Source organism: Microtus oregoni, unplaced genomic scaffold (genome assembly GCF_018167655.1).
Source record: "Microtus oregoni isolate MIOR12 unplaced genomic scaffold, Mior012 000006F_ref0000085, whole genome shotgun sequence".
NCBI classification, from domain to species: Eukaryota; Metazoa; Chordata; class Mammalia; order Rodentia; family Cricetidae; genus Microtus; species Microtus oregoni.
Window position 1 is genome coordinate 39,487,108 of NW_024543065.1, and position 24,565 is coordinate 39,511,672.

The 24,565-nt window shown below is 39.2% G+C and overlaps 1 protein-coding gene and 1 pseudogene across 2 annotated transcripts; one reads left to right on the forward strand and one right to left on the reverse strand.

Moving 5' to 3' along the window:
- Positions 1-469: 469 nt before the first annotated feature.
- On the reverse strand, positions 470-20,661 carry LOC121449529 (zinc finger protein 665-like). 2 transcript variants are annotated; one of them, XM_041654015.1, is made up of 4 exons: positions 20,572-20,661; positions 10,389-10,450; positions 7,151-7,277; positions 470-4,929 (listed from the first exon to the last, which is right to left on the reverse strand). In XM_041654015.1, exons 2-4 carry the CDS (start codon positions 10,416-10,418, stop codon positions 2,258-2,260), a joined length of 2,829 nt encoding a protein of 942 aa, XP_041509949.1. In that variant the 5' UTR covers positions 10,419-10,450; positions 20,572-20,661; the 3' UTR covers positions 470-2,257. The 2 variants fall into 2 exon arrangements, with proteins under 2 accessions (XP_041509949.1, XP_041509950.1); XM_041654016.1 differs by lacking the exon at positions 20,572-20,661 and adding an exon at positions 20,445-20,561.
- LOC121449530 lies at positions 17,101-17,684 on the forward strand (annotated as a pseudogene).
- Positions 20,662-24,565: the final 3,904 nt, after the last annotated feature.

Here is a 24,565-nt window from a genome sequence, read left to right on the forward strand (position 1 = left end):
TTGTTTCTCCCTCCTGTATCTTGGTGGTTAAATTCTCAGCATTCACATGTGCACCAAGATTCACTCCCCGCCCAGTCAGTATCTATACTACAAGATGTACTATTTCAGTTCACATTTCATTTCAACAAACAGAAATACTGAGAACACCTTAATGTTAATAAACGTTTCCATTAGTTGGCTACTAAATCCCTGAACCATTTATGTAATGGTATGGCTAAATACACTGCAACACATTTCTTGGCCTAAGTCTAAAATGTCTGAATCTCACTATTTTTAATATCAATATTCTAATATAGTGCTTCAGAGTTGGAATAAGTACTCCCCCATCTTTTCTCAGTACTTCAAAATGATCTTCAGGCACATTTCTGAGGATTTCTAAGGCATACATGAGCATGTACACATTGTCTTCTTCACAGGTCATCTGTTTCATAATTTACTCATATTTGTATGGATCAACTCACACATGAAATGAAACTGAAAGTAAGTCTTTATTAAAGCCATTTTCTTGAGATTAATTTCATGATGAATTTTCTGGTATATCTACAACATTATGGTTACTGAAAAGTCTTAACAAAAAGTTGAAATTGAATTGTTTAGGGATGGCTTGTAGACTAGAATTTCTAAGGTAAAAGAGGAAACAAGGATACAATGATGCTCAATATTTGCTCATGGGCACCAGTGTTCAGAGGTTCATTGGAGCATTTAGAGGCATGCATAGACACAGCCCATTTTGTAATATGTCTCTGACAGTTTTATAGACATAGTTTCATTTGCCCCTTTGCAAACTCCACTCTCTTCTCCCTGAAAGCAAAGAAAGCAACCTCCTCTCTGAGGCTCCATAAGCCTATATGTTCTGTCTGTGTTAAGCTCCATTAACTAGACCAGGTACAACTATGGCAGTAAGCCTGGAGCAGTGAACTACAACAATCTTCCCTAGTATATTTGACTCAAATACTTCCTCTGTTATCATTTTTATGGTGTACATGCAATTTTGAAGAATGGGGTCAGCATGAGAGTCGTTTCCTGGGTAAATGTAAAATACATACGCAACTAACCACCCAAATGGGGACTAACAACAGGAACAAATATGGATGCCACTGAAACTCATGTTGTTAAATCAATGAGTTTAATTACAGGAATATGGAGGAATGTTGCAAAATATTTTAATACGCTGTGCAAAGATGTGTTATTGTACTTGGTTTAATAAGAAGTTAAATGGCCTATAGTGAGGCAAGAAGGATAGGCGGAACTTCTGGGAAAAGAAAGGAACTGGAGATAAATCTGGGCATATGGAGAAGATGCTAACAAGACTCAGAACAACTTGGAGACAGAATGAAAGGGAGAAAAAGCCACATGGTAGCATGTAGCCTAAAAATACGGGATAATTTAAGATATAGGAGCTTGTTAAGAAAAAACCTAAGGTATAGGCAGAGGTTCCAAAAGTAGTAAGTCTCTGTCTCATTATTTGTGAGCTTGCGGCTCAAAGAAAAATATGGCTACTGAGGAGCCATTTATAAGGACAAAGGGACTTAAAGGTAATTACCAACATGAAACTTCAACATAGATTATGAACACTAGACACCGGGAACACACTGCCCATCTGCAGACGTACCCACAGGTTAAAGGGTGCCCTATCTTCCTGGCTCAATTCGTTTAAGCCATATCTAAGGAGCATGATTGGTGTTTCAGGAGTTAAACACAGTAAACCCTGTCAAATTCTGGAACTTCTTGAAGCTATTGAGTAGTTTATTTCATCTTAATCAGCTTCCTTTCCAGGAAAGAATGCTTTACTGTACAGGAAATACCTACATAACAGCATATTACTCAGGCTTCTCCATTTTGTATTCATTATGAAATATTTAAAGTTAAAAAAGTATGTTATGAAGAATTTTTTCCACACTGTCACATTTTCAGAATTTCTCTTCAATATTAACTCTTTGATATGTACTAAGAGTTGAACATTGCTTAAAGGCTTTCACAAGTTTCTCGTGTTCACAATGATTCTCTAGTGAAGCCCCTCTAGTAGTCCCTAAGGATATAGCTTGGAAAAAGCACATGCCACATTACTTACATTGGCAACTTTTCTCAACAGTATGTATATTTTATGTTGATGTTTTATTAGACGTGAGTGTCAAAGTCTTTGCCCCATGCAACACATCTGTAAGGTTTCTTACCTCTATGAATTTTATGAGATATGAGTCAGTAGTAAAGGATTTCTCACATTCACTACATTTGTAAGGTTTCTCTTCTGTATGAACTATTTGATGTACTCTAAGATATGATCCACTGGTAAAATATTTGTCACATTTATTGCATTTGTAAGGTTTCTCTCCTGTATGAATTCACTGATGGGTTTGAAGTCGTCATTTCCATATAAAGCATTTGCCACATTCATTACAATTGTAGGTTTCTCTCCTGTATGAATTCTTTGGTGTTCTCTAAGTTTGAATTTCAGGCTAAAGCATTTGCCACACTCATTGCATTGATAAGGTTTCTCCCGAGTATGGATTTTCTGATGTTTCTTTAGAAGTTGTTTCTTGACAAAGGATAGGCCACATTCACTACATTTGTAAGGTTTCTCACCTCTATGAATTTTCTGATGCAATCTAAGATATGAGCCAGTGGTAAAGGATTTCTGACATTCACCACATTTGTAAGGTTTTTCTCCTGTATGAAATTTCCTATGTATTCTCAGATAGGACCCACTGGCAAATGACTTGTCACATTCACTGCATTTGTAAGGTTTCTCACCTGTATGAGTCCTCTGATGCAACTGAAGAGATGAGCAACTGGTAAAGCACTTCTTACACTCACTGCATTTGTAAGGATTCTCTTCTGCATGAATTTTCTTATGGATTTTAAGATCCGAATCAACTGAAAAGCATTTCTCACACTCACTACATTTATAAGGCTTCTCTCCTGTATGAACTGTCAGGTGTCTTCTTAGCTGTTGTTTCTGGATAAAACCTTTTCCACATTCACTACATTTGTAGGGTCTCTCACCTGTATGAATGTTCTGATGCAATTGAAGAGATGAACTACTGCTAAAGGATTTTTCACATTCACTACATTTATAAGGCCTATTTCCTGTATGATTTGTCTGATGTCTCCTAAGTTGGTGCTTCTGAATAAAGGACTTGTCACATTCACTGCATTTGTAAGGTTTCTCACCCGTATGGATTCTCTTATGCAGTCGAAGAGATGAATTACTGCTAAAGAATTTCTTACATTCACAGCATTCGTAAGGATTCTCTTCTGCATGAATTTTCTGATGGCTTCTAAGATCCGAATCAACTGAAAAGCATTTCTCACACTCACTACATTTATAAGGCTTCTCTCCCGTATGAATTGTCAGGTGTCTTCTTAGCTGTTGTTTCTGGATAAAGCCTTTGCCACATTCACTACATTTGTAAGGTCTCTCACCAGTATGGAATTTCTGATGCTGTCGAAGAGATGAACTACTGCTAAAGCACTTCTTACACTCACTGCATTTGTAAGGGTTCTCTTCTGCATGAATTTTCTGATGGTTTCTAAGATCTGAAGCAACTGAAAAGCATTTCTCACACTCACTACATTTATAAGGCTTCTCTCCTGTATGAATCGTCAGGTGTCTTCTTAGCTGTTGTTTCTGGATAAAGCCTTTGCCACATTCACTACATTTGTAGGGTCTCTCACCTTTATGGATATTCTGATGCAATTTAAGATATGAACTACTGGTAAAGAATTTGTCACATTCACTACATTTATAAGGTTTCTCACCTGTATGGATGTTCTGATGCAATCGAAGAGATGAACTACTAGTAAAGCATTTGCCACATTCCACACATTTGTATGGTTTCACACCTGTATGAATGTTCTGATGCAATCTAAGGTATGAAGTACGGGCAAAGGCTTTCCCACACTCAGTGCATTTATAAGGCCTCTCTCCAGTATGAATTGTCAGATGTCTCCTAAGATGGTCTTTCTGGGAAAAGGATTTGTCACATTCACTACATTTGTAATTCTTCTCCCCTGTATGAAGTTTCTGATGAGTTTTTAGATGTGTCTGCTGGGTAAAGCATTTGCCACATTCCCTACATTTGTAAGGTTTCTCTCCAGTATGAATTCTTTGATGTGCTTTAAGTTTAGCTTTCTGAATAAATGCTTTATCACACTCAGTACATTTGTAAGGTTTCTCTCTTGTGTGAATCCTCTGATTTGTTTTACCACCTGAGAGAGTGGAAAGGGATTTGTCACATTCATTAAATCTATCAAGTTTCTCTCCAGTATGGCTTCTATCATGGTATTCAAGGTGTGACAATGTGTAAAAATTACTACACTGCTTGCATTCATGAGACTTATCTCCTCCATGAATTTTCTGATGCTTTTCAAGATCTGAGCAGCAAATAAAGCAATTATCATAATCAGTAAATTTGTAAGTTTCCTCTCCAGTGTGGATTCTGTAATATCTTTTAAACTCTGATGAATTATAAAAGCACTTACTATTTTCTATACAACTGTAGGGTTTGTCTCCATAATGGATGTTGTTATGTACTTTGAGTTGTGGTAAATGCAGAAAGATATTGCTATATTCTGTACATTTATAAGGTTTTTCCTCTGTATGAGAACCTTGGTATCTACTGAGAATTGAGTATGTCTTGAAGCATTTCTGGCATTGCTGTGGTTCCTTTCCACTGTGGATTTCTTTCAGTCTGAATTTATGATTAGAGTCAAAAGAGTTATCATTCTCGGTATTTTTTTGTTCTTCCTTTCCAGAATAGATTTGTTGATTTTGACTGATGTTGGAACAAAAATTTAAACAGCTTCCACAGTCCTCACAGTTGGAGGGTTCTTCTGTGTTCTCACTTCTTTGCCTATGCACGTGATTATGGACATTATGCTTTGAGCAAAGGTGAAGGTCCTTATATTCAACACATATGTGATGGTTATCTGGAAAATTAACACAATTAAGAATTAGAGCAATTGATTCATGAATAACAGATACAATAACTTAAATTTTCTAAGAAAGGTAAACTAACAATTCTTAAAAATAGAGTTTCAAGCAAATGTCTTCTGCATTTAACTATCATTATATGGAAGCTCAGAAGACCCTCCACTCAAACCACAAGGAAGGCTAATAACCTTTTCACTCTTTTCTAAACTTTCTACATGGTTTGTAAACTTTGTAGAAAAGAATGAGCAATAATGAACTCTGAGAAGGGAGCTCTCTGAAGGATCACATAAGATTCCCTATGTTCTTGTGTATGTTTCTGAGACACAGTCACATCATGTGCCTTCTTTGGTTAGGAATTCACTTTGTAACCCAGGCTAGAATGAAACTCACCTCTTGTTTCTTCCTCCCTATTGCTATGATTAAAACCATGTTAAGACTAAATATAGAGACCACATCTCAAACAACAAATAAATAAACAAAAACAACAACAAGTTCACCTCCAAAAATCTTTCTTTAATTTAAAATCTCTCTTTTTAAGGGATCTAAGTGGGATGCATGGATTTCCTTGGGAAGGGGAAATAGAATGGATACTGAGAGTGGAATGGTGGTGGGTGGGAATGCAAACAGGAGAGATCAGTTTGGAGGGAAGAACAAAGGGAAGATTGTAGGCCACTGGCATGTGTGATGTCTATGTGTAAATCTAGTACAGTAGTAGCTCTCAGGATTGTATGAGGGTGACCCCAGAGAGAACTCCTAGAAACAGAGGATTCAGAGTTTGAACTAGCCATCCTCTGTAACCAGGTAAGGCTTAAAATGATGGGACTGGGACACCAGATCAGACACAAAACCTTCCACTTACAATCTATCCCACCTGTAAGATGTGCTGGGGTAATGGAGGAACAAAATTTCTGGGCGGGGCCAACCAATGACTGGTCAAATTCGAGGCCCTCACCATGAAGGGAAGCCCATGCCCAATACTGCCTGGATAACCAGTAACCTGAGGCTAGATAGTCAAAAGACCTATGATAGAAAAATTTCAAATTAATTATTTCTAATGATATTCTTATAAAGTCATACATTGGCGCCTAGTCCAATTGTCATCAAAGTGGCTACCAGCAGCATCTGACAGGAGCAGATGCAGAACCCATAGTTAAACATTACACAGAGTTCAAATTGGAGATCTCCATTAGGTCTGTCCCCCTGGAGCTCAGCGAACTCCAAGGAATAAGAGCAAGAAGTGAGGGAGTCAGGAAGGTTGAGGACACCAGGAAAACACAGCCTACAGACATCAACTAGGTAGGGCTGACAGGTGCTCACAGAGACTGAAAGGGCAATCATGGAGACAGCATGGGTCTGTTCTAGGTCCTCTACATATATGTTACAGTTGTTAGCTTGGTGTTTTTGTGGGACTCCTACTAGTGTGAGTGGGGGCACCTCTGACTCTTTTGACTGCTTTCCTCCTACTGGACCCTTTAGGAACCATCTCCTCTTACTCGGTTGACTCATCCACTCTTAATATGAGGAACTGTGTCTAGCCTTACTTTCTTTGTATATTTATTTTTGTTTTCAAGGCAAAGTTTCTCTGTGTAGCACTGGCTATCCTGGAACTCATTCTGTAGACCAGGCTGGCCTTGAGCTCAGAAATCTGCCAGCCTCTGCCTCCCAAGTGCTGGGATTAAAGGGGTATGAACTAATGCCCTGCTATGTATAATCTTATTGCATCTAGTTATACTGTGTTGAGATCTCTGGAAGGCTTGTTCCTTTATGAAAAGAAGTGGAAAATGACTGGAGCTGAGGGAGAAGGGAAATTGGAGGAGATAGGAGGGAAAAAAAAGGAGGGGAAAGTGGGACTGGGATGTATTAAAAAGAAACAAATAAAATTCTCCTTTTTTTAAAGTTCAGAAATAGGAGAATAGTTTAATTCAATAGTAAATACAAAAATTATACAGTATACTGTAATATCTGTCCTTGCCATAAATATTCAATTGTCTTTGAACTTTGAGGTTTTCGTTAAAAACAAGAAAGAGGGCTGGAGAGAATCAGCAGTATCTCACATTCGTTTCTCCTCCAGAGAACATAGAAAATGTAAAGGACTATATTGATAACCAGTATTTCCCTTATTTCTAAGAGTCTCTAGACAGTTCAGGGAGTTTACATACATACAAGTAGGTAAATACACATGATAACCCAGAATTCTACAAGAAGAACATTTTTTACCTATAAAGACTAGATTGCTGTAATTCTCCAACATCACATCCACATACAAAGCCCTCTGAGCAGAGTCCAGGCATTCCCACTCCTCATGGGAGAAGTCCACAGCCACATCCTGAAATGTCAAGAGACCCTGTAATGGATAATTAATTAAACATTTACCATGAACTGCTGGACAAAATGCTTACCTAGGTAAAAGACAACTAAAAAGTTAGAGATATTTTGTGATACTGGTGAGTTATGGATATTAGTCACACACTAGTTTTCTAAATGTGCTCCAGAGATGACTCAGAAGTTAAGAGCCCCGGCTGCTCTCCCAGAGGACCATAGTTTGACTCCCAGTACCCAGACGGCAGCTTTCCAGTTCCATAATATCCAATGTTCTCTACTAAATTATATAGGCAGGAGACACAGACAGCATTCACACATTTATTCAGCCAAATATACAAAAATGAAAGTTAATTTTAATAAAAGATACTTTCTACAATACTCATACACTATATTATATTTCATTTCTCTGTAAAGATAGGATAGCATAATAGTACCACAACCAGCAAATTTGTAAGTAATAAAAGAAGATACACACTTAAGGTCTAGATGCAAAATTGTACCTTTACAAATGCTATCTTGAAATCAAAGATGTTTACACAGTCATCTCTCACAAGGAAAAGTTAGGGTGAGCAAAAATGCTTCTAAATTCTACAACTCTCAATCTTGCTCAAATATGGATGCTGTCTCTTTCCAGTTAGGCCTCATATGACTCTATTCTGGATTCTCAGTTCAGATCCTGAGTCCTAGTTATAAAGTTGCACGCTTTCTAGAACAAAGAGGTAGAATATGGGATGCAAAATTCATGGATGAATTAAGTTAGAGATTTTCCTTTAATAGTAAAGAGTATGACATCAGATGTATATACCTAACATTCCAAACAACTCATAGAATCAACTATTTGAAGTTTTTTATGAAAATATTTGCAGTCATGAAACAGATAAATCTGCCATAGACAATGTTAATATTATCCAAATATTTCTAAAAGCAGACATACCCAATACAGATAATAACAATTTCAGAAATTCAATGAGGTTTTATTATAGGATGAGAAAAATATTTACAAATAAACATTGTATGTGACAATACATTCAGATGAAATAAAAGGTTTTCTGTGTTTGAAATGAATGTATTAAGTGTGTGAGAATTATTCTAATTATCTATTAGTTTTGACTATATTATTGCTCATGAGATTGGCACACTTGACAATTTCTTTTTTTAAAATTATTTATTTATTTATTTAATATGCATGCAATATTCTGTCTGTGTGTATGCCTGCAGGCCAGAACAGGGCACCAGACCTCATTACAGATAGTTGTGAGTCACCATGTGGTTGTTGGGAATTGAACTCAGGACCTTTGGAAAAGCAGGCAATGCTCTTAACCTCTGAGCCATCTCTCCATCCCCACACTTCACAATTACAATCTTCAAATTTCAACTCTATTCTTTTCTTCAGCGTTTGAGCTGAATTGTCTAACAGGATTCTGGGTTGCATAGGTAAGAATCATTTATGATTCCTCCTTCATTTTTCCAAAAATAGAAGACACAGGGATATAAACTGGTACTATATTGAGTGTGTACCACAAATGTAAATCTGGGGGGCTGGAAAGATGGCTCAGAAATAAAGGACTTTTGCTGTTTTTGCAGAGAAATTGTACTTCATTCTATCTACACACAGGGTATCTCAATACAGTACCTGACTCTAGTACCAAGTGTTAGGGGTCCACAGGCATCATGAAGGAAAACATGCAGATAAATACTCACATACTTAAATTAAAATATTTTTAAAGAATGAGAAGAAAACCTGTCCATTGCAACAATTCTTCAAAGTATCTACATACTTAATATACTTATACTATAGCTCCAGGGAAAGAAAAAACTTAGGGTTGGGGGAACAAACCTTCTTCCTCCAAAAGAAGAGAGTGAAGTCAGTACAAGGGACATTCATTAACATATAAAAATTGACGGCATATACACAGCACCAAGTCAATGTTCTTTAGAAAATTCTTACTGATATATTGAACATGATGCAATATAGAGGTAGAGACAGTAGTGCTTATATTCTGTCTGAAAATTAAAATAAAAGTCAAAATTACTATTTTGTGTACTGAGAACACTGCACATTTTTTATCAAGAGAATGATATGAACAGGATCTCTCTTGAAATGAAAAGATGTCAGGTGTCAACACCCATCATCATTGTGTGACATCAAATGTGAAAGAAAATCCAGTATATTGAAATTTGCATCTCCTCATAAAACATCAGTTTTTATGGCAAGAATAAGACACACATTCCTTCCACTATCTGTGCTTTATGAGGCGCTGAAATATTTAGTACTAGGATTCCTGACAGAGTGTCTCTTTTAAGTCTACATTTCCATAAATTGCTCAGTGACGTCAGTCAAAGTTTCTTGTACTTGCATGGCTATTTTCATAAACCTGGATTTGGAAAACTGATCTATACTGAACATGAAACCTTCCTTCCTCACTAATATATAAGAACACAAGTTCATCCTGTATAGGAAATGGTCCTCAACATAGTTTTTTGATCATCAATTACAATAGAATCTCTTTCAGTATTATAGGTCTTAAACCTTAAAAATAGTATGTCCTCACTGAAATAACCAAGGGAGGGTACAATGGGATAAAAATATGATACAAAGCTGAAAGATTTAAGGACTTAATCTTGACAATCAGAAAAGAAAATGAAAAAAAAAAGAACACTAGAAAATAAACACTTTAGATAATTTAGTAACTTGGATAGGAATGACCCCATAGGCTCAAAGATTTGAATGCTTTGTCCCCAGGGACAAAGGAGGTGTGGCTTTGTTGGAGTAGGTGTGGCCTTGTTAGAGGATATGTGTCATTGGGGGTAGGCCATGAGGTTTTTAGAAGCTCAAGTCAAGTTCTTCCTTCTACCTGCTGATCAAATGTAGAACTCTTGGCTTCTTCTCCAGCACCATGTTAGCCTGCACAATACCATGCTTGCTGCCATGACAATAAAGGTCTAAACCTCTGAACCTATAAACCAGCCCTAAATTAAATGTTTTCCTTTATAAGAGATGCTGTGGTCATGGTGTCTCCTCACAGTAAGAGAAATCCTAACACAGATGACAATATAATAGGAAAAGAAATAAAGGCTCACATAATTTCAATAATGAAAACAATTTTCAAAGAAATGCAGATATAACACTGACCTGGGGTAGATTTACAGGACAATCATCCATTCTTCCTGTTGGTCTTCTCTTAGTTTCTGTCTCTGGAACAAACACCAGAACTTTTCTTGACATTTCACATCAACATATCAAAAATACAAAGCTAAAATTAACACAATGTTACACATGATACCAAACCCCAAAAGATACTAAAGGACATCACAAGATTCCTACAGAGAGGGGAGGGAACATGGAAGGATATACTTTGAGTGTATCATTGCACCCAGAAACATGGGCTCTTAAAATTCACAGAGGGAAGTTCACTTGAAGAAAATTTGAAATAACACAGATTATGCACTCAAGAAGCACTGCAGTTGCTAATTAGAGACAAAGCCTACATAGAAAACTCAGAGAGAAACTTTCAAGGACAACACAGGAAATAAGACATTTAACATAGAGAATAGATAGATAGAGAAGAGCTAAAGAGTAACTACCACGTCCAAAACACAAACACAGTAAATCACTATTTCAATCTAGAGGAAAAATACTGATGACACCTGGTGATGAAATGGACCAATCCTACGCTGATCCCTCATGATTTGCAGGAACTGCTCTATTTGTTTTCCTCATTGAAATAACAGGCAGCTGCAAATTTTTTATGACCAAATTAAAACAATAGTTGAAAACAAATCCATGTAAATGAAAAACCAAACTCTCTCAGAACCAACCACTGAAAGGGCAATCATGGAGACAGCATGGGTCTGTTCTAGGTCCTCTACATGTATGTTACAGTTGTTAGCTTGGTGTTTTTGTGGGACTCCTACTAGTGTGAGTGGGGGCACCTCTGACTCTTTTGACTGCTTTCCTCCTACTGGACCCTTTAGAAACCGTCTCCTCTTACTCGGTTGACTCATCCACTCTTAATATGAGGAACTGTGTCTAGCCTTACTTTCTTTGTATATTTATTTTTGTTTTCAAGGCAAAGTTTCTCTGTGTAGCACTGGCTATCCTGGAACTCATTCTGTAGACCAGGCTGGCCTTGAGCTCAGAAATCCGCCAGCCTCTGCCTCCCAAGTGCTGGGATTAAAGGGGTATGAACTAATGCCCTGCTATGTATAATCTTATTGCATCTAGTTATACTGTGTTGAGATCTCTGGAAGGCTTGTTCCTTTATGAAAAGAAGTGGAAAATGACTGGAGCTGAGGGAGAAGGGAAATTGGAGGAGATAGGAGGGAAAAAAAAGGAGGGGAAAGTGGGACTGGGATGTATTAAAAAGAAACAAATAAAATTCTCCTTTTTTTAAAGTTCAGAAATAGGAGAATAGTTTAATTCAATAGTAAATACAAAAATTATACAGTATACTGTAATATCTGTCCTTGCCATAAATATTCAATTGTCTTTGAACTTTGAGGTTTTCGTTAAAAACAAGAAAGAGGGCTGGAGAGAATCAGCAGTATCTCACATTCGTTTCTCCTCCAGAGAACATAGAAAATGTAAAGGACTATATTGATAACCAGTATTTCCCTTATTTCTAAGAGTATTTAGTGTATTTATCAATTACACTAAAGAATGACCACTAAATGAATCTAGAATATTCATGCTTTCATCAAGAAAATAAGACAATAAAATGAAAATCAGCTTGTCACTCTAAAATCTACACTATGAAGCACAATTAATAAAAAGTCAGAGACAGAGATTGGGATTCAACCTGAAGGTCCAAAAAGCAAAGCAGCCAGACACTGGCTCTTACCTCGACCTCAGTCCAAAAGAGCACTCCTGCCTCCAGGAACATCAGAATGAGACTGTCTGAGAGCTGTTTCTTCCCATTTTATAATGCTCTCTAGTTCTGGGATTAAAGGTGTGCACCACTGGGATTAAAGGCATGCACTGCCCAGTTTCTAAGGCAACGAGTGTGGCTACTGGGATTAAAGGTATATTATCACTGTCTGGTTGGAAGGCTGATCAGTGTGGCTGTCTTACTTCCCTGATCCCCAAGCAAGCTTTATTTATTAAAATACAATTGAAATGCCACTACAATAATATGACAGAATAGGTGAGAAATTGTCAGTTTTGACAAAGGAAATAAAAATATTTCATTAGTTTTACTAATTTTACTCAGAAGAAACCAGAGGACACATGAATGGAGAACTCATATTTTTAAACTAACAAAAGGGGAAGAACCTGAGAGCAATAATAGAAACAGTATGTGTCCTCCCTATAGGTGGTTCCATGAGAACATAAGTGGAATTCACAACAGCAAGATGAAATTGGACAGCAATACAGTGATGATGGAGAAATGCAACAGGAGAAAGAACATCCAGTGACTAGCACCACATAGGCGCAACTCTCCACAGAGAAGAGTATGCATGAGCTGTAGGGATCTGAGGCTCAACTGCAACCTTGTCATTTGTTTCTCAATGTATTCACAGATTAACCACATGAAAGAGACTGTAGGCTGTGGCTTACACCACAATTAACACTCAGGCCTTAATCCAAGTTTCCTGATGCAGATGCTGACTCCTGTTGGGCCATCATGAACCATTTAGAGAAAAAATGTGTCCTCTTTCTAAAGCACATCTTACTGATAGGTGTGCAGATTTCAGAGCATTGGAATCCCATAATAGAAATTAATGATACAGACTCAAAGAAGAATACAAGGAGTCAATGCAGACTTACTGCAGTTAAAAAATAAAAGCAAAAAAAAACCCACATATACAAAACATTTTTATACATTTTCTGAATAGGAAAATGGATCCCACATGTAATAAAATTTAAAATGAAGCCAGGCGGTGGTAGCGCACGCCTGTAATCCCAGCACTTGGGAGGCAGAGGCAGGCGGATCTCTGTGGGTTCGAGACCAGCCTGGTCTACAAGAGCTAGTTCCAGGACAGGAACCAAAACCACAGAGAAACCCTGTCTCGAAAAACCAAAAAAAAAAAAAAAAATTTAAAATGAGACATTGCAATGTATGTCAATGATGCCAGTGTTACCTTATGGAGTGTTGTGGAGAGTCATATACAAATAAATCAGAATAGAAAAAGAAAAGGATGTGTTCTTCTTTAGAAACAAGGAAAAAAATCAGCCTTCTGTATCATGAAACAAGAACAGTATTAAGCAAATGTTGGGCTTGATGCAGTCAGTGTTTCCTTTAACAGTGTCTGTGGATTGAACAGATTCAGCACAGAATCTTCTAATTCCTATAGAAAAAAAACTCTACTAATCCTCCACAGAGAATACTGCAAGAAACATAAAGAAAAGGAATGCAACAAAGTCATCACACAAAGCTGCTTTATTTTGATACACAAAGCAAGCAGACGACAACAAATATATGAGCATAGGAAAAAAAATTCAGACCACTTTCCAAGACATTACTGTCCCTGATAAATGTGGAAATGGAATGCAAGGATTTCATGCAAGAAATGCAGGACTGTTTCAATAGCCACAAACCAATCCATTCAAGGAACAAAATACACAGATTCAGTGAGAGAGGATACATGATCATGTCAATAGATCAATGGAAGATCTGTGGGAAAATGTGACATTTGTTCAGTATAAAACTAAAGAATATGAGGAGAAAAGTAACAGCTCAGCATAAAGAATACAAAAGAAAAAACCTAAACCTGACATTACACAGAACGAGGACAGATACCATCATTCTGCTCTAATCATAAAAAGGAACAAAGATGTCCACTCCCTCCACACTAACTCAACAGAGTGCATCCAAGTTCACCCAGAGCAAGGAAAGAAAATTTTCAATGCTTAAAATGAAGACACTGAGAAAGGCAAGTTGTCCCAAGTTACAAGAAATGTAATTCTGAATTTCCAAATCTTTCATGTTCCAAGAGAAACCTCAGATCTGAAAACAGTCTCAGGAAGCCATATAAAATCCACAAACAGCATTGCCTTTTCTATATTCCAATAGAAGATGCTGAGAAATCAGCAAACAACTTATAGTGTCTAAAGATGTCTTGAAATCCTGGTGTAGCATTCAAACCACTAAATGTACTCTGCAGACTGCTGGGAGAGATGATCAGAGTCCACAGACAATGACACTGTGTACTGCAAAGTCAACTTCCCAAGCATATTATGCCATTAGTATAATACAGCCAAGACTATTTTGTAGGTAACAGAAAGCTTTCTGGTGTGATCTAAGGCCAGTTTTACAATGGAAATATACAGATTGTTATGAAAACTGGCAAAAAGACAATGAATGGAAAGGTTACAGGCCCTTGGAGAGAATCTACGCCTGACATTTTGCAGGTTCTGCTCACACCACAGCCTGGTGCTGCTTTCAGACTCAGCCAAGGAACGTCATTTGAAACAGAAAACATTTATTCAGATACTGATGAATGCATATCCAGAGATGGAAAAACCCATATTACCACATCCAAATCTCAGGAACCATTACAGGTGGTGTGGAGACTATTAAATCTGGAGAATGGGGGGTGGCACACACCTTTAATCCCAGCACTTGGGAGGCAGAGGCAGGTGGATCTTACTGAGTTTGAGGCCAACCTGGTCAACAAAACGAGTCCCAAGACAGTCAGGGTTGTTACATGGAGAAACCCTGTCTCGAACGACGCCCCTCCCACACACACACAAAAAGTCTGGAGGATGGGGTGTGAACTGGTACTGTCATATGACATGGCAGTTGGAATTATGAACACATGAAGAGCCAGGCTACCTGTGTAAAACCTCACCCAAAACGTACATGAAATAAGAGGGGTAAGAATGTGAAGGAAATGTGGATAACCGTGGATAGGATAAAGATAATAGGGTAATGGTGCAAGCTCTTGGGGTGGGAGTTGGGAGAAAAAGGGGAGAGCCAGGTACAAAGGCCATTCTGTTTAAAATTCAAGTGAGAAAAAAACGGAGTTAGAAAGCATTGATGATTCTAAATTCCAGGATCACTGTAATAGCCACAATCTGTAGCACAAATAATAAAAAGCCAGAGACAGATATTGGGGTTCAAGAAGAAGATCAGAAAAACAAAGCAGACAAGTCACTAGAGAGCTCTTATCTCTACCAAGTCTCAGACAAAAAAAAAGGGGTGATCCTGCAACGTTCCCCAACAACCTCAGACTCCACCTACTCCAATGACTTCCTTTTTCTTCCCCTTTATATTCCTCTCTCCACCCACTCTTGTCACTCTTGTCACCACCTCCCTAGTGCTGGGATTAAAGATGTGAGCTATTACTGCCTGACCTTTAGAGGATTAGTTTTACCCTCTGATCTTCAGGCAAGTTTATTTACTAAAACACAAATAAACTATCACTATAAGAATCACAAAAACAAGCAAGCAAATAAACAACAAGAAAAAAGATACCACAAACCCGCTACCAGGATATTTTTCTGTATTAGTCTAACAACCATAATATCAATGAAAACATCAGGAAAAGCGCCAGTTGATATCAAAAATTTACCAACAACAGTAAGATAAGTACAACAGAATTCTGAGAGCCAGGAATGATTATGATGTTGTTGTGAATTTACAATATTTAACATTCCATGCATGGGGGATTCATGGCCAGCATCAGGATGGTAAAGAAATGTGGGCATGGCAGTGCATGAATTTTGAAGATAAAAAATCAGGACATTTTCACTTGGTGCTTCACTTAGTGACCTTTACCTGTGACATTCAGCTTGAGTACTACTGTCACCTCTCTCGGAAAGAACATAAAAAATCCCTGCTCAAGTCACAGATGCTGTGCTTCAAATTCACCAATGTTTAATATGGAAGGAGAATGTGTCCCATGATTTAATTCTAATTCTGTCCATGACTTCAACTTTATAACTACATTTTTCTACTTCACAGAGAATAGACGAAAAGCCATAGTGGGGTACAATAAGAAACAAATGATTTTTACATGCTTCTAACATGAAGTTCCCTGTCTAGGGCTTCAACTTAAAAACCTGTGAGCTATTTCCTCAAACACAGACATGCCTCTAAACAGATATATTTTTGCACCTCAGTGACTTCTATTCAAAGGGTGCTGAGCATGTGACCCAAGCAATAAATGGGATGGGCAAGAATATCAGAGATCTTGGACACCTATAGGTCACCAGCACTTGTTTGAGCATGAACTGTATACAGTACACAGATCTCAAGCTGGTTATGTCTGGTGTTCAGAAAGTAGAAAGAAGAGCACAGTAGGGGCTGGAGAGATGGCTCATAGGTTAACAGCACTGGCTGCTCTTGACGAGGTGCTGAGTTCGACTCCCAGCACCCACATGGTGGATCACAACCATTTGTAATGAGATCTGATGTTCTCTTCTGGCCTGCAGACATACTCACAGGAGGAGCACTATATACAAAATAAATAAATAAATAAATAAATTTTGAATGAAATAGAATCTGGTGAAACCAATTGAATGCCCTGTTGCTACAGTCACTTGAGTCCTTCCCTACTCCTTCCTCAGTCCCTCTAACATTCCTGGATCCTTTGCTACTGTCTGTTCTCCACAGAGGGCTCTTTGTTCTGATTCCCAGGTGAGCAGAACTGACTGACAATGTGAGACTGCACAGGAGCAAGAGATTCTTCAGAAAACACCCGGAACTTTTCATGAACAAAAATAATTGATGACAGATTCAACGCAATGCCCATCAAAATCCCAGCAAAATTCTTCAAAGACCTCGAAAGAACGGTACTCAACTTCATATGGAAAAGCAAAAAACCCAGGATAGTTTTTTTTTTCCTTGTAAAAAGTTTAATATTTGCTTTTTCCTCTGACGGCGGCCATCAGGTGAGCCAAGATGGGCGCGTAGAAGTACATCCAGGAGCTGTGGCGGAAGAAGCAGTTGGACATGAGGCGCTTCCTGCTGAGGGTCCACTGCTGGCAGTACCGCCCCACCCAGCCTGACAAAGCACGGAGGCTCAGCAACAAGGCCAAGCAAGGTTAAGGTCCTGTACAGGATTCGAGTCCCCTGTGGTGGCCACAAACGCCCGGTGCCCAAGGGAGCGACCTACGGCAAGCCAGTCCATCATGGTGTGAACCAGCTAAAGTTTGCCGAAGCCTTCAGTCTGTTGCTGAGGAGAGAGCTGGACGCCACTGTGGGGTTCTGAGAGTCCTGAATTCTTACTGGGTTGGCGAAGATTACACATACAAATTTTTTGAGGTTATCCTCATCGATCCATTCCATAAAGCTATCAGAAGAAACCCTGACATCCAATGGATCACCAAACCGGTCCACAAGCACAGAGAGATGCGTGGGCTGACGTCTGCAGGCCGCAAGAGCCGTGGCCTTGGAAAGGGCCACAAGTTCCACCACACTATTGGTGACTCTCGCCTTGCAGCCTGGAGAAGGCGGACACTCTGCAGCTCCACCGTTACCGCTAATATACGTAATGTTTGTACAATTCATACCTAATAAACAATTTAGGACCGTCAAAAAAAGTTTAATATTTATTTTCTTTTTTAAATTTTTTTATTATTATTAAAAATTTCCGCATACTCCCCACCTCCCATTTCCCTCCCTCTCTCCCCTCCCCCTCCCTCTCCAGTCCAAAGAGCAGTCAGGGTTCCCTGCCCTGTGCGAAGTCCAAGGTCCTCCCCCAGGATAGTTCTTTTATTCTGTACAATAAAAGAACTTCTGGAGGCATCACAATCCCTGACTTCAAAATCTACTACAGAGCTAAGTACTGAAAACAGCCTGGTACTGGCATAAGAACAGACAGAAGGACCAATGGAAGTGAATAGAAGACCTGGATATCAATCCACACATCTCCGAAGATCTGATTTTGGACAAAGAAGCAAAAAATATCAAATGGAAAAAAGCATATTTTACAAGTGGTGCTGGCATAACTGGATATCAATATGTAGAAGAATGTAAATAGATCCATATCTATCACCATGCACAAAACTCAAGTCTAAATGGATCAAAAACATCAACATAAAGCCAGCCACACTGAACCTTACAGAAGAGAAAGTGGGAAGTACACTTGAATGCATTGGCACAGGGAACCACAGCACAGAAACTGAGAGAAACAATTACTAAATGGGGCCTCCTGAAACTGAAAAGCTTCTGTAAAGCAAAGGACACGGTCAACAAGACAAAATGACAGCCTACAGAATGGGAAAAGATCTTCACTAACCCAACATCAGACAGAGGTCTGCTCTCCAAAATACACAAAGAACTCAAGAAATTGGACACCAAAAGATCACATAATCCAATTAAAAAAAAAAAAGAGTACAGACCTAAACAGAGAACTCTCAACAGAGGAATCTAAAATGGCTGAGAGACACTTAAGGAAATGTTCAACATCCTTAGTCATCAGAGAAATGCAAATCAAAACAACTCTGAGATTCCATCTTACACCTGCAAGAATGGCCAAAATAAAAAACACTGGTGACAACTTATGCTGGAGAGGTTGTGTGGAAAAGGGAACACTTCTGCATTGTTGGTGGGAATGCAAGCTGGCACAATCCCTTTGGATGTCAGTGTGGCGATTTCTCAGAAAATTAGGAAACAACCTTCCTCAAGACCCAGTAATACCACTTCTGGGTATATATCCAAAGGATGGTCAAGCATGCCACAAGGACATGTGCTCAACTATGTACATAGCAGCTTTGTTTGTCATAACCAGAACCTGGAAACAACCTAAATGCCCCTTGACAGAAGAATGAATAAGAAAAATGTGATACATTTACATAATGGAGTACTACACAGCAGAAAAAAATAGTGACAGCTTGAATTTTGCAAGAAAATGGATGGAGCTAGAAAACATTATTTTAAGTGAGGTAAACCAGGCACAGAAAGACAATTATCACATGTATTCATTCACAGGTGGTTTTTAAACACAAAGCAAAGAAAGCCATCCCACAAACCATAATTCCAGAGAACTTAGACAACAATGAGGACATTACGAGAGACTTACATGGGAAATAGAAAGTAGAAAAAGACAAGATCTCCTGATTAAGTTGGGAGCATGGAAACCTTGGGGGAGGATTGAAAGGGGGAGGGGAGAGGCAGGGAGAAGAGCAGAGAAAAATGTAGAGCTCAATAAATATCAATAAAAAAAATTGATGTGTAACACATGCCAAAGGAAGAGAAATTCTCTCTGTTTCTCTCACACGCATAGGCATACACCCGCACGCACGCACGCACACACACATACACATCTCTCTTTCTCTGAGCATTTCACTTTACTCTCTGAGGAGTGAGACTCATTCACTCACAGTTCACACACACGCAGGGTAGTTTGCCCAGCAAGGGAGACTGCAAGAAAAAAAGAGCTCAGCTAAAAGCCCTGTGAACAGGGTCTAGGCACTCCCATTTCTGCAAAAAGCCCACAGTCACAGCACTGAATGTCAAGAAACCCCGAAATAAAATACAATAGTTTGGTCACGTGTGCATGGGCAGAGTGCTTTTCTTTAACCTAGGTTACATTTTTTTGTCTGATACAGGTGAGTGATAATAATTATTCAAAAGATGCTTTCTAAAATTTTGTTTCATAAGTATGCTAGCTATAAAACACTGTGGCCTGACAATACTCTGACAGCATGCATACTGCCTGGACCATGCACTTGCCTGGATCTAGGATGTAGCATGAAAACACATGTGATGACACATTTCTGAATGCAGTATTTACATCTAGACGGCATGTATCTCGAAAGAACGATGGGCAGTAAAAACTTTACTCAGCAAATGTTAATGTTTTCAGCCATAACTGGAGCCCTCCATAAAGTGTATTTTCTGATACAATCAAATCTGCACTGGATCCTCATGTGATCAACACCGACAAAGCTCGGTGGGAATGCCAACTCCTCAGGGCGGAAGTCTACTCTCCTGAATAGGCAAATGGTAAAACGGGAGTTAGAATGCACAGATGAATTTAAATTACAGGAGCTTCGGAATTGTCGCAATAGCAAGGGGAACCTTGTTTGCAAACAGGAGACAATAACACTCTCTGAACAAAACTCTGGGGACAGTAAAGGTGGGAAAATCATGATAAAACACCAGTTCATAGGCTCCCAAACGTACAGAAAACGGAAAGATATCCACAACAGAATTTTGAAAGCTGTGTCCTTCTGAGCAGCCTCAGCGAGCACAACCCTGGTCCCTTCCCTCCTGGGTCCCAGCCCCGCAGCTCCTCTGACCTGGGAGGTTCCAGGGCCCCGGGCTGCGGTTCCCGTCACGGCGCGGCTGACTTTCCCAGGACGCCCCGCGGCGACCGCGACCCCGGGGAGTTTTCGGTCCCCGAACACCCAGCAGTGTCTTCCCTACCTAGTTCTAGACAACCGTGGTCCCGAATCCAACCCCGAATGGTGGAATTTCCGTTCTGGAGCCTGGTTCCTTGGTGCGGCTCCTGCTGGCCCCGCCCAGCACAAGGCGCTTCCGGTGACGTGCTTCCTCTAAACCCGTCTAAGGCGCGCTATTTTTTGGTTTCTGAAGTACAGGGACTGCTTCTTTTCCCTTGAACTGCTCTGATTGACAGGTGTCCCCGCCCCTATCCTGGGCCCGTCCCGCCCACTCCGTCTCAGGCCGTCTTCCACACAGCTCCAGCTGTCAGGCTGCCCTGGACCCGCTCTGCACAGCCTCCCCACATGCTTGCTGCCAGCCTAGAGCAGAACTGGATCCAGGAGAACGCTGCACCCTGGTATCTGACCTCCAGCCTGGATTCTGAAACCTTGTGATACAAGTTATCCTGTGTCGCGAGCAAGAAAGTAGATGCACACAGTATATGCACATAGTATACTAAAATTGGATTTTATTATGCTGAGGGTCTTCACATAAGGTACACATGCAAGGCTGCTCACCTGTGTGGTGTATCTTAGTTGAAGGTCAGGCCCAGTCTCTAAAGCGATGGTTCGCATCCTAGGGAAACTTTTTTTTTTTTTTTTTTTTTTTTTTTTGACGCTGGGCATACAAAAATGGACTCTCCAGATGTGCAGAGCAGAGGATTGTTCTTTGTCTCTGTTTAAATACTGTCCAGTGGGAGTCAGGGAGTTTAGGACTGTGTCTGAGTGGATGATGTCCTTAAGTTGTGGTTTCAGGTGCAGCCTTGGATGTATTGGGGATTCTTAATAAATATTCTAATAAGTATAAAATGCATTTGTTCACTAGGCTTATTACATCCTGCGTAGTCTCTCATCTTGGAATACCAGCCTCCCGGGTTAAAAAAAAAACACAGCAAAATGCAACAAATACCCTAAATTCTGTCCCATTCGCAAAACAAATTAGAACTAAGATTAAAAAGCATTTGGCGGGCTGGAGAGATAAAGAGCATTGCCTGCTATTTCAAAGGTCCTGAGTTCAATTCCCAGCAACCACATGGTGGCTCACAACCATCTGTCTGGTGCCCTCTTCTGGCCTTCAGTCATGTACACAGACAGAATATTGTATGCGTAATAAATAAAAAAAGCATTTGGCTCAAATCACAAACCATATCTATAGCCCCTAAGTAGATCAAGTTAAATGATATTCAATATACAGAACTCAAAAACACTGTGTCGTGTTCAAGGTGATTAAAAATGAAAAGTGTGTTTGAAGCAATTTAAATAGGATAGGAACGAAATGGTTCATGGACAAGGACACATTAGCAAATAACTGAAGAAAATGAGGACAGTGTACACTATGAAAACTGAGTTCAATAAGCAGTTGGAAACACACATACATAACCCAAACTGAAATGAAACAAGAAATAAAAAATGCAATAAGGTTAATAATAATCCAAAGTGATCAATCCGTTAGTAAACAGAATATCAAGCTTCAAGATAAGGCAGAGGAGATGCATGGCTCACTGAAAGAAAATAATGAAAATAAAATGTTCCATGCAAGTAGGACTAGTTAACGGTAAAAGTGAAGTTCCATATGCATGTTATAACTTATTTGCAATATTTTAAATGTTTGAGACAGTAACTCACTCTGGAGAGCTTTACTGGAAGCTGCATAGTCAATATCAACACTATGCAAATGAAGTGACACTGAAAATCCATCGTTATCCTGTCCTGTCAGACTCCCACTCTTACCAGTCAAAAATCCACCACTAACTATTATCAACTTTGACCTGGGGGAAGACATTTCAGGAACTCGGGTTTAGAAAGGAAATAGGTGTCTCTGAAAGTCGATACTCAGTCAGGCCATTAACGACAGTCCAGTACTGAAGTCATCCTGTGCTGGGAGATGATGATGCGGTGGATGCGCTAACTCAGAGAAACAAGATTGTTTTATGGGAAGCATTATGTGAGTGATTTTATGGAAAACACAGAAAATTCAATTTAAGAACTCAGTGGTGGATGTAGAAACTTGTGGCTAACCAAAATGAAGAAAACAAGAATACATATGGACATAGCCCTGAACAAGTAAGTTCCACCGTGCCATCTACGGCTCTGGGAATACTGAGGAAGGTGTGAAGGAGGTAAGAAAAGAAAGATGGGGACATGGCCATGATATGTTATTCTCTAGACTCCATACAGCTGCTGAATCAGTAACCCAGAGCAACTGTACTTACCTTCACTGGGCTCACTCAAGACCAGCCCTAGTCACAATCAGTCTAGGAAGCAGGAGGCTCACAGAGCCCCCCCTTTACCTCTCAACTCTGGCTATGGATAGATTTTAGGGGAAGGGAAATCACTGTCTTTAGCTGTGTCTCTTCTGCTGAGCCCACCAGGCTACAGCACACAGCTCCAAACATACAGTCTCACAAGAGGTCATGGTTAATCTTGGTGGATCAAAAACCAAAATGAACAGAAATAAACATGAAAGAGAGTTAGGGAATGTGGGAGAAAGTGATGGTGGGAGAGAAGGAGGAAGATAAGAGAAGGATGTGTATGGACCAGGATTATACGGAGTAAGGGATCAGAGTGAGCACTAAGCAAGGTGTATCATGTGAAATGGGAAAAGGATAATAATAAAAGCTAATTTTTTTCATTTTGCCATTTTATCTGGTTTGATATCAGGTACTATAAACTTCATAAAGAATCTGGAAGCCTTGCTTTCATTTTACATCAAGGAATACTTTAGATAACTTCTCTGAAATTCTGACATAATTCTGTAATGAATCAATCTGCTTCTAGGCTTTTCTTTATAATCAGGATGTATTTAGTGCTGTTTCATTTTTGCTACTGCTTCTAAATCTCTTGAATTAATTCATGTTGGTTTAACTGTGGAGTGTGTTATGAATCAGAAGATTTGATAAATTCTTTTGGAGTTTTTTATTTTAATTTTTAAAATTGTTTTTATTGAGCTATATATATTTTTCTCAGCTCCCCTCCCTTTCTCACCCCTCCCTTTCTACCCTCTCCCATGATCCCCATGCTCCCAATTTGTGGAGGGCCAAAAAGACCAAAGGTCAGAGAGTTTGGGACTTGTTTTTAGTTCATTCAAGGTTATTGTGCTTCTAACAAAGGTCCCACTTAGTTGTACACCAGAGTTCTGTTCTCCCAAAGGTATTGTCAACAGGTGTGACTAGTTGCCAGACTGAAATAGGGAAGTAGTTGGTTCCCACCTAAAACAACTAAGTTCTAGTTCCCTTTATGGAAATAACTTTGGATTTTACCCGGGGAGTGGTTTACCTACAGAGTTTTTGCTCTAGGGTGTGAGTGTGATAAATGTAGCCCGTGACTTCCGTTGGTATATTAATGCAGTCTTTTGTCTTACTCCTATCTTTGGGGGCCAGGGGTATATTAACCAGCTGGAAATTAAACAAGGGGGAATTTTCAGTACTTACTGAAAAATTTCTTACCAATACTATCCTATATGTTTCTGCGTTTTATTACTTTCATTCTTGTTTTTGTATTCTTTACTATATTTCTGAATTCCCATGCCTCCACTCTGGAGAAATGTATTTTTGTCGAGGCTGACCGCTGACACCAATTTATTCAGGAGATCTAGCTTTTTCTACTTTCCATGTAGTTTAGATCCATGTATGTTTCTCTTGGGGTCCTCATTGTTGTCTAGGTTCTCTGGGATTGTGAATTATAGGCTGGTTTTTCTTTGCTTTATGTCTAAAAGCCACTTATGAGTGAGTACATATGATATTTGTCTATTTGGGTCTGGGTTACCTCACTCAATATGATATTTTCTAGATTCATCTATTTGCATGCAAATTTCAAGATGTCATTTTTTTTCATTGTGTAAATGTACGACATTTTCCTTATCCATTCTTTGGTCAAGGACATTTAGGTTGTTTACAGCTTCTAATTATGACAAATAATGCTGCTGTGAACATAGTTGAGTACGCGTCCTTGTGTTATGATTGACCTTCCTTTGGGTATAT

Bases quoted from the DNA above. Each gene is read 5' to 3' on its own strand.
- LOC121449529 (XM_041654015.1), bottom strand. From the start codon at position 10,418: ATGGATGATTGTCCTGTAAATCTACCCCAG. The intron at 7,278-10,388 runs GTCAGTGTTATA...TATCCATTACAG, and splicing joins GTCCTGTAAATCTACCCCAG to GGTCTCTTGACATTTCAGGA. The intron at 4,930-7,150 runs GTAAAAAATGTT...TTAATTTTCCAG, and splicing joins CAGCAATCTAGTCTTTATAG to ATAACCATCACATATGTGTT.